This window comes from Piliocolobus tephrosceles, chromosome 19 (genome assembly GCF_002776525.5).
Source record: "Piliocolobus tephrosceles isolate RC106 chromosome 19, ASM277652v3, whole genome shotgun sequence".
Classification (NCBI taxonomy): domain Eukaryota; kingdom Metazoa; phylum Chordata; class Mammalia; order Primates; family Cercopithecidae; genus Piliocolobus; species Piliocolobus tephrosceles.
In genome coordinates, this window is record NC_045452.1 from 53,621,535 (window position 1) to 53,634,396 (window position 12,862).

At 42.1% G+C, this 12,862-nt stretch overlaps 2 protein-coding genes across 6 annotated transcripts in view; one reads left to right on the forward strand and one right to left on the reverse strand.

Moving 5' to 3' along the window:
- Positions 1 to 1,134, reverse strand: part of GABPA (GA binding protein transcription factor subunit alpha) — a 44,703-nt gene extending 43,569 nt beyond the window's left edge. Inside the window, exon 1 of one of the 3 annotated variants that reach the window (XM_023189923.2) lies at positions 636 to 1,134. The gene's annotated coding sequence lies outside the window, so the exon portion shown is untranslated. Of the gene's footprint in view, positions 1 to 128 lie in introns of all 3 variants that reach the window. The other 2 variants (XM_023189914.2, XM_023189933.1) reach the window with 2 other exon arrangements.
- ATP5PF (ATP synthase peripheral stalk subunit F6) lies at positions 75 to 10,535 on the forward strand. Of its 3 annotated transcripts, none has more exons than XM_023189986.2 (4): positions 75 to 220; positions 5,267 to 5,443; positions 9,682 to 9,806; positions 10,358 to 10,535. In XM_023189986.2, the coding sequence occupies exons 2-4, from the start codon at positions 5,280 to 5,282 to the stop codon at positions 10,393 to 10,395; spliced, it is 327 nt and encodes a 108-aa protein (XP_023045754.1). In that variant the 5' UTR covers positions 75 to 220; positions 5,267 to 5,279; the 3' UTR covers positions 10,396 to 10,535. The 3 variants fall into 3 exon arrangements, with proteins under 3 accessions (XP_023045754.1, XP_023045745.1, XP_023045736.1); XM_023189977.1 differs by lacking the exon at positions 75 to 220 and adding an exon at positions 580 to 717; XM_023189968.1 differs by lacking the exon at positions 75 to 220 and adding an exon at positions 716 to 853.
- The last annotated feature ends 2,327 nt before the right edge of the window (positions 10,536 to 12,862 follow it).

The following is a 12,862-nucleotide window of genomic DNA, read 5'->3' on the forward strand; positions in this document are numbered from 1 at the left end:
AGCGCCGGGGACCAGCGGAAACAAAACACAGAGGCGGCCGCGGGGGGGCCGCGGGGGGGGAAAAGGCCCCGGAACGAGGCCGGCCCGCGCGGGCCCGCGTTCCCCTCCTCCCTGGCGGCCGCACTCACCCACTCCGGAATCGGCCCTGTTGCCCCCGCCCGCACTCCAGAGCCGGCTGAGAACGGCAGCGGCGCGGGCTCCACGTGCAGCGTCTCTCCGGGTAAGACCTGCAGCTCCTGCGACTAGAAGTGTGAGGCCCCAGGGCCCTTCCCGCGGAATCGGCGCTGAGAAGCCCCAACCCCCCTCCCGCCTCCCAGGCACCTCCGGGTCCGGGACTACAACTCCCAGCAGGGTGCGCAAAACGAACGCCCAAGGCAACGGAGGCTCACGAGGCACAAGGAAGAACAACGCCCCAATCCGCTTTGTTTTACACAGTCTCACTTTTCCTGCACCATTTTACACCTCGATAACCCTAACGAACAGGACGCTGACTCGGAGTGGAGCTTGAACTAGGGGAAAGGCCAGTCAAAGGGCGCATGCGTACAGAGCAAGGTTTCAAGGAGGGAAAAAGAACGGGTCAAATTAGGGGAAGAAAAGATGGCGGAGGCTTTGCCAGGGGACCCGGAAGTACTTACCCTCCACTTCCTCCTCCTGTTTGGCTTCTGTCTCACCTAGACCCGTCCGGTCGCAGACTGTCTCCGAGACGCTTCCTGTCCGGTGAGCGTCGACCGACTGAAACGGCGGCCCATAATGCATTGCGATGGCGGGTAGGCGTGTGGGGGCGGAGCCAGGGCCGGAAGTAGAGCGGTGGCGGCGGCGGCGGAGGCTTTGGCAGCTCGGGACTGAGTGCAAGGTGACTGGGAGGGTAGCTACATCAGCGTGGCCTCTTTGGACTCCAGTTCTGGGTTTCTTCACGAGGCCTGGGCTGCCTCTCACCTTTACTAGGAGGGGAGAGCAGCTCTGTGTCCTGGATACCTTCCCGGCCTGGCCCGGGGTCACAGCTGACCTCTACGTTTCTAGACGTGGGAGTTTGCCTAGACCCAGAAATAAGATCTGTACCCTCTCTGAGGGCTAATGGGGCGGCGCGAGGGGCAGAGAGGCCTGGGGGTCTCGGGCCCGCATCCTGGCTGGGGCAACCCAAGGTCAGGCGCGCAGGAGAGGTTTTCGGCCAGGCCTACCCGCCCCGGGCGCACGGGACCGTCTAAGCTACTTAGGCAGAACGTGCACAATAAAAGGGAAAAGAATAGTTACAATCTTGAAAGTTTGCATCCCACCTAAAACCGATGATGGTGCTAACACTTCGTTAGGCGACTTTATGGATTGTTCTTAGGCATATGCACTGAAGAGGCAGCGAATCTACTAACCTTTGGCCGGTCAGTCATCACTATAAATAGGAGAACCATGCCCCTGCCCACGACGAGGCCTCTGCTCAGACTAGTGTTTTCTTACTGTTGCCTTCCCCAGTCTTTCTGATCATGCCAGACGCTATCATATTCTCTTGTGGCACCCGATGGTACTGGAATGGAGAATTTATGTCAGGTGGTATTTCACAGCTATTTGTGTAATGACTATTTTCTGCGTGTCAGTGGGCAATACGCATTCACTAATCGGTGAAAAAAATGAAAAGGATTAAAGGAGAAGGAACAAGTTTTGATATGAGATTATGTGTTCATTCTTTGGATGAGTTCATAGAACTTATAAGGGCGAAGAGAACTGTTGAATACTGTGTATAGATTTGGGGTTCAGGATGAATACTAAAATTAGAAATGCGATTAGGGAATCATAGGCACTTAGATAATTTGAAACAATGAAAGTGAAGTTTACCTATGTTGTAGCAGGAATAACATCTATGCAGTCAGACTTAGAGCAAATTAACTGTGTGACTATGTGCAGCTTAACCTTTCTTAGATGTAGTTTTATTATATGTAAAGCAGGGATAAGAACACTTTCTTCTAACTCTTTTAAGAGTATTGCTGTAAGGGTACAAGGAGAGGATATATATGGAAGTACTTTACACAGTATATAGGGCCAAGCAAATGTTGGGTGAACTTATTGCTGAATGTTAAGCATGTCCTTAGTTTGCCAGAAGGGAAAGTAAGCATTGAGTTGCACATTTTTTTTTTTTTTTTTTTTTTACGTATTTGTGTTAAGTTAGATTTTGCTGTGTAACTTTGACCAGATAATTCTAATCCTCAGTTTCTGTATGTTTAAAGATAGGAATGATAATAAGTGGCACATGACCTTATGAAAGGTCGTTTGTTGTTTGCTTGTAGCCTTTTCTCAAGTGTTTTTCCCTGATGGGGTATAAAAGTGATATGTTATGAATTCTTTAATTTCTTCAAATACTTTTTATTTTGATTGTATTGATTGTAGGATTTCTTTTTTTTTTTTTTTTTTTTTTTGAGACAGAGTTTCGCTCTTGTTGCCCAGGCTGGAGTGCAATGGCACGATCTTGGCTCACCGCAACTTCTGCCTCCTGGGTTCAGGTGATTCTCCTGCCTCAGCCTCCCCAGTAGCTGGGATTACAGGCATGTGCCACCACTCCCAGCTAGTTTTGTATTTTTAGTAGAGACGGGTTTCTCTATGTTGGTCAGGCTGATCTCGAACTCCCTACCTCAGGTGATCTGCCCACCTTGGCCTCCCAAAATGCTGGGATTACAACAAAGTGCTGGAATTACAACAAAGTGCTGGGATTACAGGCGTGAGCCATCATGCCCGGCCTGATTGTTGGATTTCCTTCCCTCCCCTCCCCTCCCCTCCCCTGCCCTCCCCTGCCCTCCCCTCCCCTCCCCTCCCCTCGCCTCTCTTCCTTCTTGACAGGGTTTCACTCTGTAACCTAGGCTGGAATGCAGTGGTACAATCACAGCACACTGCAGCCTCTACCTACCAAGCTCAAGTGATCCTCCTGCCTCAGCCTCCCAAGTACCTGGGACTACAGGCACCCACCACCACACCTAGCTGTTTTTTTTTTTTTTAGAGATGAGGTCACACTATGTTGCCTAGGCTGGTCTTGAATTTCTGGGCTCAAGTGATCCTCCTGCCTTGGCCTCCTAAAGTGTTGGGATTACAGGCATCAGCCACTGCACTTGGCTCATTGTAGGATTTCTTTTGATAATTTTTACATGCCATTCCAGAGTTTGTCAACCCTGGCATTATTGACAATTTGACCAGATAATTCTTGTGGGTGAGAGGGCTGTTATTGTCGTTATAGAGTGTTTGGCAGCATTCCTGGCTTTGTACTCATTATAGGCCAGTAGCACTCAGCTTGGTAGAACAACCAAAAATGTCTAAAGACATTGCCAGATGTCTCCATGGAGAGAAAAATCTCACCTCTTCCCCCATACCCAACCCCATTTTGAGAACTATTGTGCTACTCTACAGTTTTCTAGCTAGTGCTTCTCAATTTGGGGAGGGCATGGAAGCATGTTAGCATATCAGGTTTTCACTTGAAGATTCAGAAATTTTACCAGCCAGGGCAATATGGCAAGACCTCGTCTCTACAAAAAAATAAAAGTAAACATTAGCCTGGTGTGATGGCACACAAGTGTGCTCCCATCTGCTTGGGAGGCTAAGGTGGAAGGATTGCATGAGTCCAGGAGGTTGAGGCTGTAATGAGCTGTGTTCCGCCTGGGCAACAGAGTGAGACCCTGTCTCAAAAAAATAAAAGATTCAGAAATTTTACCAGGCTGTGGTGCATTGTGAGCGTTTTGTCACCATTCCAATATGGGGTTTGGCAAGCCCTGTCAATTTAGACTTGGCCTTGATCTGGGAAAAATGTATTCTTCTAATTATTTATGGTCTCTTACTCATTTTTTTTTTTTTTTTTTTTTACCTTTTGAGATGGAGTCTTGCTCTGTCATCTAGGCTGGAATGCAGTGGTGTGATCTGGGCTCCCTGCAACCTTCACCTCCTGAGTTCAAGCGATTCTCCTGCCTGAGCCTCCCAAGTAGCTGGGATTATGGGCATGCGCTAGCACGCCCAACTTATTTCTGTATTTTTAGCGGAGACGGAGTTTCACCATGTTGGGCTGGCTGGTCTCAAACCTCTGACCTCAAGTGATCCACCTGCCTTGGCCTCCCAAAATGCTGGGATTACACACACAAGCCACCGTGCTTGGCCCTCTTTATTCCTTTTCTTCTAGAATTCCTGTTTGCACCTATTTGTTGTAATTTGGAATACTTTTTGCATTTGATCTTTAAATCGCTAAAGTAAATCGCAACAGGGATTGTCCTCTACTGAAATGTTTTAGTTAGAAAATAATATATTTTAGCTTAAGGAAGTCTCGGGATTCGAAAGTCTTTAAGTCCTTATTTTTTATTTTGTTTTTTGTTTTTTTTTTTGATATGGAGTTTTGCTCTCGTTGCCCAGGCTGGAGTGTAATGGCATGATCTCAGCCCCCTGTAACCTCTGCTTCCCGGGTAGAGCGATTCTCCTGCCTCAGCCTCCCGAGTAGCTGGGATTACAGGCGTGCCCCACCACGCCCAGCTAATTTTTGTATTTTTAGTAGAGACGGGGTTTCTCTATGTTGGTCAGACTGGTCTCGAACTCCCGACCTCAGGTGATCTGCCCGCCTCGGCCTCCCAAAGTGCTGGGATTACAGGCATGAGCCACAGCACCTGGCCATAAGTCCTTATTTATAAAGTTCAGACTTCCATCTCCTTCACCAATTTATTTCACTGAGAAAATTGGACTGCCAGACCCTCCCCTGTGTCATGCACAGCTCATTTGGTCTGGCTGCTGTTTTTCTTTGCTGGTTCTTCTGGACTTTGGTTTAGTTGTTACGGTATTCTTAAATGGCTGGAATCCTGTTGTAATGGACAGAGCAGTTTCTCCCTCTGTGGGCCTGAGAAGTCCACACTTTCAGGTTATCATGCCTGGCTGAGGCTTGGGAAACCTTGTACATCAGTTTGGGGACCAGTGTGCTTTTCCTGTTAGGATTGGACAGTGTTGCAACCGTCTACCTCTGCTGTTTTCTCTGATCCAAGACTAAATTCAAGGGAGAAGAAATACCTCACCTCACATTTTGTGCTCTAACCCTGATGAAGCTTCAGGCCTGAGTTTCTAACTGTTCCTGTATCCCAGGGACTTTTGGTTAAGACCTAAAAGTCTTGCAATGGGGAATGAGGAGGAGAAGGGAACTCTGGTCAGGTATAGACTGAGATCTGATATGATGTAATTCTGTAGCAATTAGTAGAATTTGAATCTCATGATATATTTAGAGGTGATTTCTAGTAAGTATATTAACATTTCTGATGCTTGTTTTCAGTAACAGAATCAGCATGATTCTTCAGAGGCTCTTCAGGTTCTCCTCTGTCATTCGGTCAGCAGTCTCAGTCCATTTGCGGAGGAACATTGGTGTTACAGCAGTGGCATTTAATAAGGAACTTGATCCTGTACAGAAACTCTTTGTGGACAAGATTAGAGAATACAAATCTAAGCGACAGTAAGTGAATAAATAACTACAGTGTAAATATAAATATTCAAAGTATGTAAGTTCCAAGGTGGTAATAAAAAATGACGTGGTATTTGAAAGTGTCAGACCTTCACTGAGCTCATCTCTGACACAGAGGTTCATTAGGTGCCCTCAAAAAAGAAGGTAAGGATCTTGATTTTTTTAAGTTGTAAACTATCTTCTTCGTAGTAGTTATAAGGGAAAATCCTATTAAATCTATTGCCATTTAAAATATATCCTTACTGTAATGTCATATATTATAAACCACATCAATTCACAGAAATACAGAGGGGTCTTGGAAATCATTTAGCAGCTAAGTTTGAAAGAAGTAACTCCCTTAGACATTGATTAGCCTAAGATCATAAAACTAACTGGGGAAAAATGTATTATCAAAGTATATTTTAGCCCTCAATTTAGTGGCCTTTCTGTGACCTCGTAATTTGAGAGAAATGTATAAGCACAGCTCTTTTTTTTAAAATGCTGTTTCCATAGTTATAGATCTCTGAGAATATATATTAAAGGACAAAAGACTCTGAAATGACATAATGTAAGTCCAAGAAAAACAATTGTAGAACCCTAGTTTTGGAAATGAATGACCGCCTTAGCCGTCATCAGGTCCAAAGCCCAAATCTTAGGAAGAGTGATGTGCATCAATTCATAGTTCCATTTTCTTTCATATAGTTGTCTACTGTGTGTAAAGCACTTGGCTGTTAACTGTGATGGGCCACAGGGCATTTTTATAATATTCTTAAAGTCTGACAGGAGTAGAAAGCTAGTAAGCAAATAAATACAATATAAGGTAAAATGAGTTAGGGGCTAAGATAGGGAAACGTTGAGTGCTTGGGGAGTTCATAGGAAAGAATATTCCTTTCCAGCTAGAGGCATTTTAGAGGCTTTTTGGAAGGCATTGTTTGGGTATTCATCCCTCTTGAGAATCTCATGGACAACTGTGGATCATCTCCCCAGTTTAAAGAAACAAATGTGAAGAATTTACTTACATGATTTTGCTTGTAGCATGAAATGGTTCTCAAACCCGCAGGAGGCCTTCAGTAGACAGTAAACCCAGGAGTTTACTCTAGGTTCTAAAGATCAGTGTATGAAGGTTGGACAGATAAATGAGGGTAGGAGGAGAGTATCTTTTAGGAGGAAAGAATGGTGTGAACTAAGGCATGAAAACTAGAAAGCACAAAATACATTTGGTGAATGGTATAATTCTGTTTCCCTGAAGTATAGGGTATATGAAGAGTGTGAGGATGGTATAGGGTTAGAATGAGGGATGATGGAAGGCCTTGATTATAGACTGAGAAAGTAAGATATGTGGTAGGCATTTGTGAGAAATTAAAGCTTTCTGAACGTGACTGGGGCTGGAAGAAGGTTACTCTGAATTAGGAGGATAATTTTAACCAGGGTATTGAAAGGTTGGAAATGGGAAGAGAGCAAAGATAGATATGTTAGCAAAATGTAACCTAAGCATTAGTTGATGAGAACCTTGACTTTATAGCAGTGGTAATGTAAAAGTGACAGAGTCAAGACATTGAAACACTGATGACTGGTTTTGGTGAGCTACTGGAGAGGAAGAAGAGAGGGAACAATAAAAGAAAACTGACTTTGAGGGGAAGTAACTAACAAAGGTGTTATTATTGCCAAAACTGAGGAGAAATAGTGAAGGGATTAGAGTGTAGTAAGTTACTAGTAAAATGTAATAATTAAATGTAGTAAGTTACTTTGACAACCCTATAGATGTTACCCCAGTTTTATATATGAGAAAACCAAGGCTGACAGTTAGAATTTGCCAAAAATCATACTATGAAGTAACCAGATGTGTAGGACTCGTCAGGGAATTTTGAGTGTCTTCTGTCCAAATGTGGTGTTACCTTATAGTATTGATCATTTTAACTGTCCTGAAAAGCTTCTCTAGTAAGAAGTGAATTCTTACTAAGTGAATTCTTAGGTGCACCCGAAATCTAAGGAGTCTTGTGTGGGTCATTGATTGGTTTGTGCAAACACACACACGGAGAGTTCTGAGGATAGATCCAGCACTGCCACTAACGAGCTCTATGACCTCGGGCAGGTTTACCTTCTGTAGGACAGTTTTCTCATACTAAAATGGGCATGATGATAGTACTTACCCATTTCATAGGATGTTATAAAAATTAAATGATTCAGTGCCTAGTATTTGCAAGTGAAATGAACAGGTGTCTTCTGAGTGACTGCTTTGTCCCAGTCACCATGTGAGAGCCTAGGGATATAGTAATAAACAAGATAAGCAGCAAGACTTACATTCAGTTGAGGAGGTAGATGACTTCTGGCCTCTTTTTATCACAAGAGTGCATATTAAAGTTAAAATAGCCATCATCCATCAGTAACCAGTATTAGAGTATCTAGTTGAAGGATCTATTTAGAACCACACTGTCCATTTCGGTTGCCATTATCCATGAGACTACTCAAATTCTAATTACAATTAAGTGTATATATAAATTCAGTTTCTCGTTTTCTCATTCATGTTAGCTCTATTTCTAGTGCTCAATAGCCACATATGGCTAGTGGCTACCACATTGGACAGCACAGACAGAATATTTCTAACATCACAAAAAGTTCTATTGGACAGTGCTAATCTGAAAGAAAATTGGATCTTTAACAAGAAACATTGTTAACAAGTTCTTAAATTGGAGCCACCTATGTTTTTTTTTGTGCACGTTCTCCTAACTTACATAAGACTCTATACTCTGATCATAGGCATGTGTAAAAATGTTATTACCCTTGAAGGAATTTTCACGTGTACATTTTTTTACGTTTAGAATATTGTTCATTGCTAGGTAGGCAGTAATATTTATGACAAAAACAGAAGAATTTCTTCAAAGAATTAATTAGACCTAATTGGCCCTGCTGCTGGTTCATGATGCTATATTTATTTTCCCAAACTGCACACATCTAATTTTGTCATTTTATTGCTTAGCAAATAAAATACAAACTCCCAGGCTTAACATTCCAGGCCTCCCATGATCTGGGGTTTGCGTTTTCCATCTAGACTCCTTAGCTTTCCCTACATATAGCCAATCCTTTACCACCTCTATGGCTTTGCTTTTTCCATCTTAGAAGGTCTCAAAATAAACCCTGGCCCCGAATGCCTGATGTTTCTCAAATGCCACCTTTTTAAAATGAAATTTTCCCTGATTAGCTTAGCAAAAGTGATCTCTTCCTCAACTTGAATAGCTTTTTGTTAAACCATGTCTTTGAAGCTCACCACATCACTCCTTTACAGCATAAATATTTATAAACATGTAATTTTTTTCTTCTAAATTGCAAAATCTCTGAGGGTAGGAAATAATTTGCTTCTTTAATAGGACTCCTATTGTAGAAACTTAAAAGTTACTAAGTTCTTTAAAAGCCATTTAGTGATGACTGACTTAAAGCAAATGATAATAGTAGATAATAATTGAGTATTCACTGTGTGCCCGGCACTGTGCTTAGAGGTATGTGTGCATTTACACCCTTGTTTGGTAGGAACTTCATATTTAGATGTGGAAACTAAAATTTAGAGGCTCTGTGCCTTGCTCAGGTTTACACAGTGGCTGAATAGTTGAACTTACACTCAAACGGAACCAGTCTTTGACTCCAGAGCCCGTAGACTTAACGATACACCTTATTGCAACTTAGAGCCTGAGAAATTCTGACTTAGTGTCTGTGATACTAAGAAACCTTGAATGTTAGAGATTTGTTTGAGGTTACCTCATTTATGTGAAACCTCATCATAATAAAATAGTTTGAATTGAAATTGAAGTGGAAATACTTCTTTTCTTTCTGAAGCTTTTTCTTCGACTACATGAATGCTTTAAAAAGGTCTATTGGCCGGGTGCGGTGGCTCACGCCTGTAATCCTAGCACTTTGGGAGGCCGAGGCGGGCGAATCACAAGGTCAGGAGATCAAAACCATCCTGGTCAACATGGTGAAACCCCCTCTCTACTAAAAATACAAAAATTAGCTGGGCGTGGTGGCAGGTGCCTGTAATCCCAGCTACTCGGGAGGCTGAGGCAAGAGAATCACTTGAACCAGGGAGTCGGAGGTTGCAGAGAGCCGAGATTGCGCCACTGCGCTCCAGCCTGGCAACCGAGTGAGACTCTGTCTTAAAAAAGAAAAAAAAAAAGATCTATTGAAATGTGGTGAAGAGTGATTTTGTTTTAGTAAACTAGTACATAAAATTAATTTTTCTTTGGTCATTTACTTAACAGGACATCTGGAGGACCTGTTGATACCGGTCCAGAGTATCAGCAAGAGCTGGAGAAGGAGCTTTTTAAGCTCAAGCAAATGTTTGGTAAAGCAGACATGAATACATTTCCCACCTTCAAATTTGAAGGTACATCTTGTAAATCACAGATTCATTCTTGTGGGGGATAAGTGAAGAATGTTTACCCTTACTTGGATTTTTAGAGAATCGAATGACAGTGTTAACATGTGAATTTATTAGGACCATGATGTGTGCCTGAGAAGCTGCCGGCTAAATGTTTGCTATTAGAATAAGAGCAGTATAGGAAATCACATAAGGTAGCGATTAAATGGTGGGGATCTGAAATTGAATTGCCTGATCCTGAATCCTGACAATCACTTTCAGCTCGGTAATCTTGAGTAATTAACTGGTGCATGTTTCCTCATCTGACAGTTGGAGAGAATTATAGTATCTTCCACATACGTAGTTAAATGACATAATATATGCAAAGTCGATTAATGGAATGCGTGGCACATAGAAAGTGTTGCATAAATGTTTAGCTATATTTCTATGTAAATGTTTACAAACAGTAGATATTTACTAAAAAAATCAGAAGATTGATGAGTTAAATCTTGAGCATTTTACATAATCCATTTTACTGTAGTATAGCTAAGCTTGACCCTTTTTTCCCTTCTTCTTAGATCCCAAATTTGAAGTCATCGAAAAACCCCAGGCCTGAAGAAATAAAGTAAAGTTAATCTGGTAATTTGTCATGGGTTAGCTGTACAACTAGTTAGATGTTTCAGAATAAACATGCATTTCATAACTGTCAAATGTTCTTCTAATTCTGAGTCCAAATAAATTATTTGGTGATGTTGAGTGTGTTCTTGATGAGTTAAGTTCTGTGTGTCAGGGTTGTTTTTAGATCCTTTCATTTGGTTATAATTAAGCAGATGAAGACCTTGGATAAATTGGGCACAACTTGCCCGTAACCCTCCTTGTTGTGGAGGGATGTTACCCTTCCTTTAGAACATGAAGAAATGATTTATAAATTCTTTGTCATAGCTTTCTCAGAAATCTGAGTGTAATTTTTTTTATATGTCCTGGAACAGCTATTGTGTTTTGACTTTGATCTCCTCAAATGTTAAATAATTTTCTCCCAGTAACCCAGGTCCCTCATCTTAGCTTGCAGGTCACAGTGTATGTTACAATTCTGTTCAGATTGATGAGGGAAAGGTAGGGATGAATGGGGTTCTATAAAGGAACTTACTTTAAAAGAGTAAACTATATGGTGTTGTTTTGTCCTAATAAGAAGAGTTCTAGATACATTCTAGATAAGTGTCAGATACATTCTAGATAAGTGTCATATCAGACATGGTCAAAATTTTAGTGACTGTAACTGGCTCTCAAGTTATTTCAAAAAAAATTTAATGGTCAAAATCAGGCTTACAAAAAAGTAAATTTTAAAGGAAAAACAGCCATTTCTTATTAGTAGTTGACAATATCTCTGATATGTGTTAAATATAGGTCTTTAATAGATCTTTAAGATTTTCTGTAAAAGTGTGAAGCCAACAGTGTTCTTTTTTTTTTTTCCGTAGATGGAGTCTTGCTATGTTGCCCAGGTTCAAGCAGTTCTCCTGCCTCAGCCTCCCAGGTAGCTGGGATTACAGGTGTGCGCCAGCATGCCTGGCTAATTTTCGTATTTTTAGTAAAGACAGGGTTTCACCATGTTGGCCAGGCTGGTCTCAAACTCTTGACCTTAGGTGATCTACCTGCCTCAGCCTCCCAAAGTGCTGCGATTACAGGCTTGAGTCACTGTGCCAAAGGGAATAGATTTTTATTATGGCATACTGTAGCTGAAGGCAAAACCTGCTAGGGAATACCTTTTTGAAAGATCTACAGATATTTCCTAGTTATGTAGATACGATTAATATGCTGTGTAGAGAAGGAATTGGGGAGGGCAGTACAGTAGGAAGAAACAGCCCACTTTTCTTCAAATGTGGCTAAGCAGTGACAGAGCAGTTGAACTACTTTTACTTAAATAATTGCAGGCATTGGAACAGAGAATCGGGTATTTAATTATGGCACTATCTAAAGGTAATCGTGGAAGTCTAGTTGGCCCAGGGTCTTCCTCTAACCTACCCTGAAACAGCTCTCCTCCACCCACCTGTGGCTGCAAAGCCGTCTTGTGTCAGCTGGAACTGCCAGTCAGTAGAGAACAAACTGACCTTTTCTGCATATGCTTCCTCTCCCTGTCTCTTTACCTCCTTCTTCATTCAGAGTTTAGCTGAATTTTACCTTTTATCAGCTAACACATACTTATCTCATTCACACATTTTTTACTTGTCTCACAACTGTAGAATTGCTTGAATATCCCAGTGTCTTTGTTCATTATTGAAACAGGGTTCTGTTTGACTGTAGGAAGCATCCTATTCTCATGCCCTATATTACAGGGCTGTACATTTACATTTAAATTTTGGTCAGGCAAACACTCCCTGTTTTCAGGCTGAACCTCTGGTGGTGCTGTGAGTCAGGGGTCTTAACCAAGGCTTCATCTTCCTCATTTTGGAAGGAGTCCCTTCCTCTTTTTGGCTAGACTGCTCCAACCCTGCAAACGCTGGCCTTTGTGCAGCACTTCAGCCTGCCAGGTCACTCCTTGTCCTGCACTTAACCATTCAGAACCATTTTATGTGATTATGACAAACGATCTCAGGCTTGTGGTTATCTAAAATGGCTATTTTCCCCCTTGCCTGGTGTTATGAACTGAATTGTGTTTCCCCAAAATTCATACTTTGAATTGAAGCCCAACTTCTGCTACCTCATAATGTGACTATTTGGAGATAGGGACTTTAAGTTAAAATGTGACCTTTAGGGTAGGTCTTAATCCTATCTGACTGGTGTCCTTATACGAAGAGGAAATTTGAGTTGAGGAGAGGTAAGGAGAACTAGAAAGGGACGTGTGTCTGTTACTTACATAGCACTACCTTTAATAGTAACCCAAGAAGGCTAGGCAATTTTTACTTATTTAACATTCAGTGTAGGCTTTTTTTGTTTGTTTTACTGTTTCTCTGATTGTTGCTGCTCCTGGGGTCGTAGCAGCCTTCCAAATGCTAGCTCTCTAGTAAGGTGCATGTATGAGTTCTTGTGGGGGGCCCTGTGGCCGAGGAGGTCTTCCCAGTCGTACAGATTCCATTCTCTTAAATGGC

Bases quoted from the DNA above. Each gene is read 5' to 3' on its own strand.
- ATP5PF (XM_023189986.2), top strand. From the start codon at position 5,280: ATGATTCTTCAGAGGCTCTTCAGGTTCTCCTCTGTCATTCGGTCAGCA. The intron at 5,444-9,681 runs GTAAGTGAATAA...TTTACTTAACAG, and splicing joins GAATACAAATCTAAGCGACA to GACATCTGGAGGACCTGTTG. The intron at 9,807-10,357 runs GTACATCTTGTA...CCTTCTTCTTAG, and splicing joins TCCCACCTTCAAATTTGAAG to ATCCCAAATTTGAAGTCATC.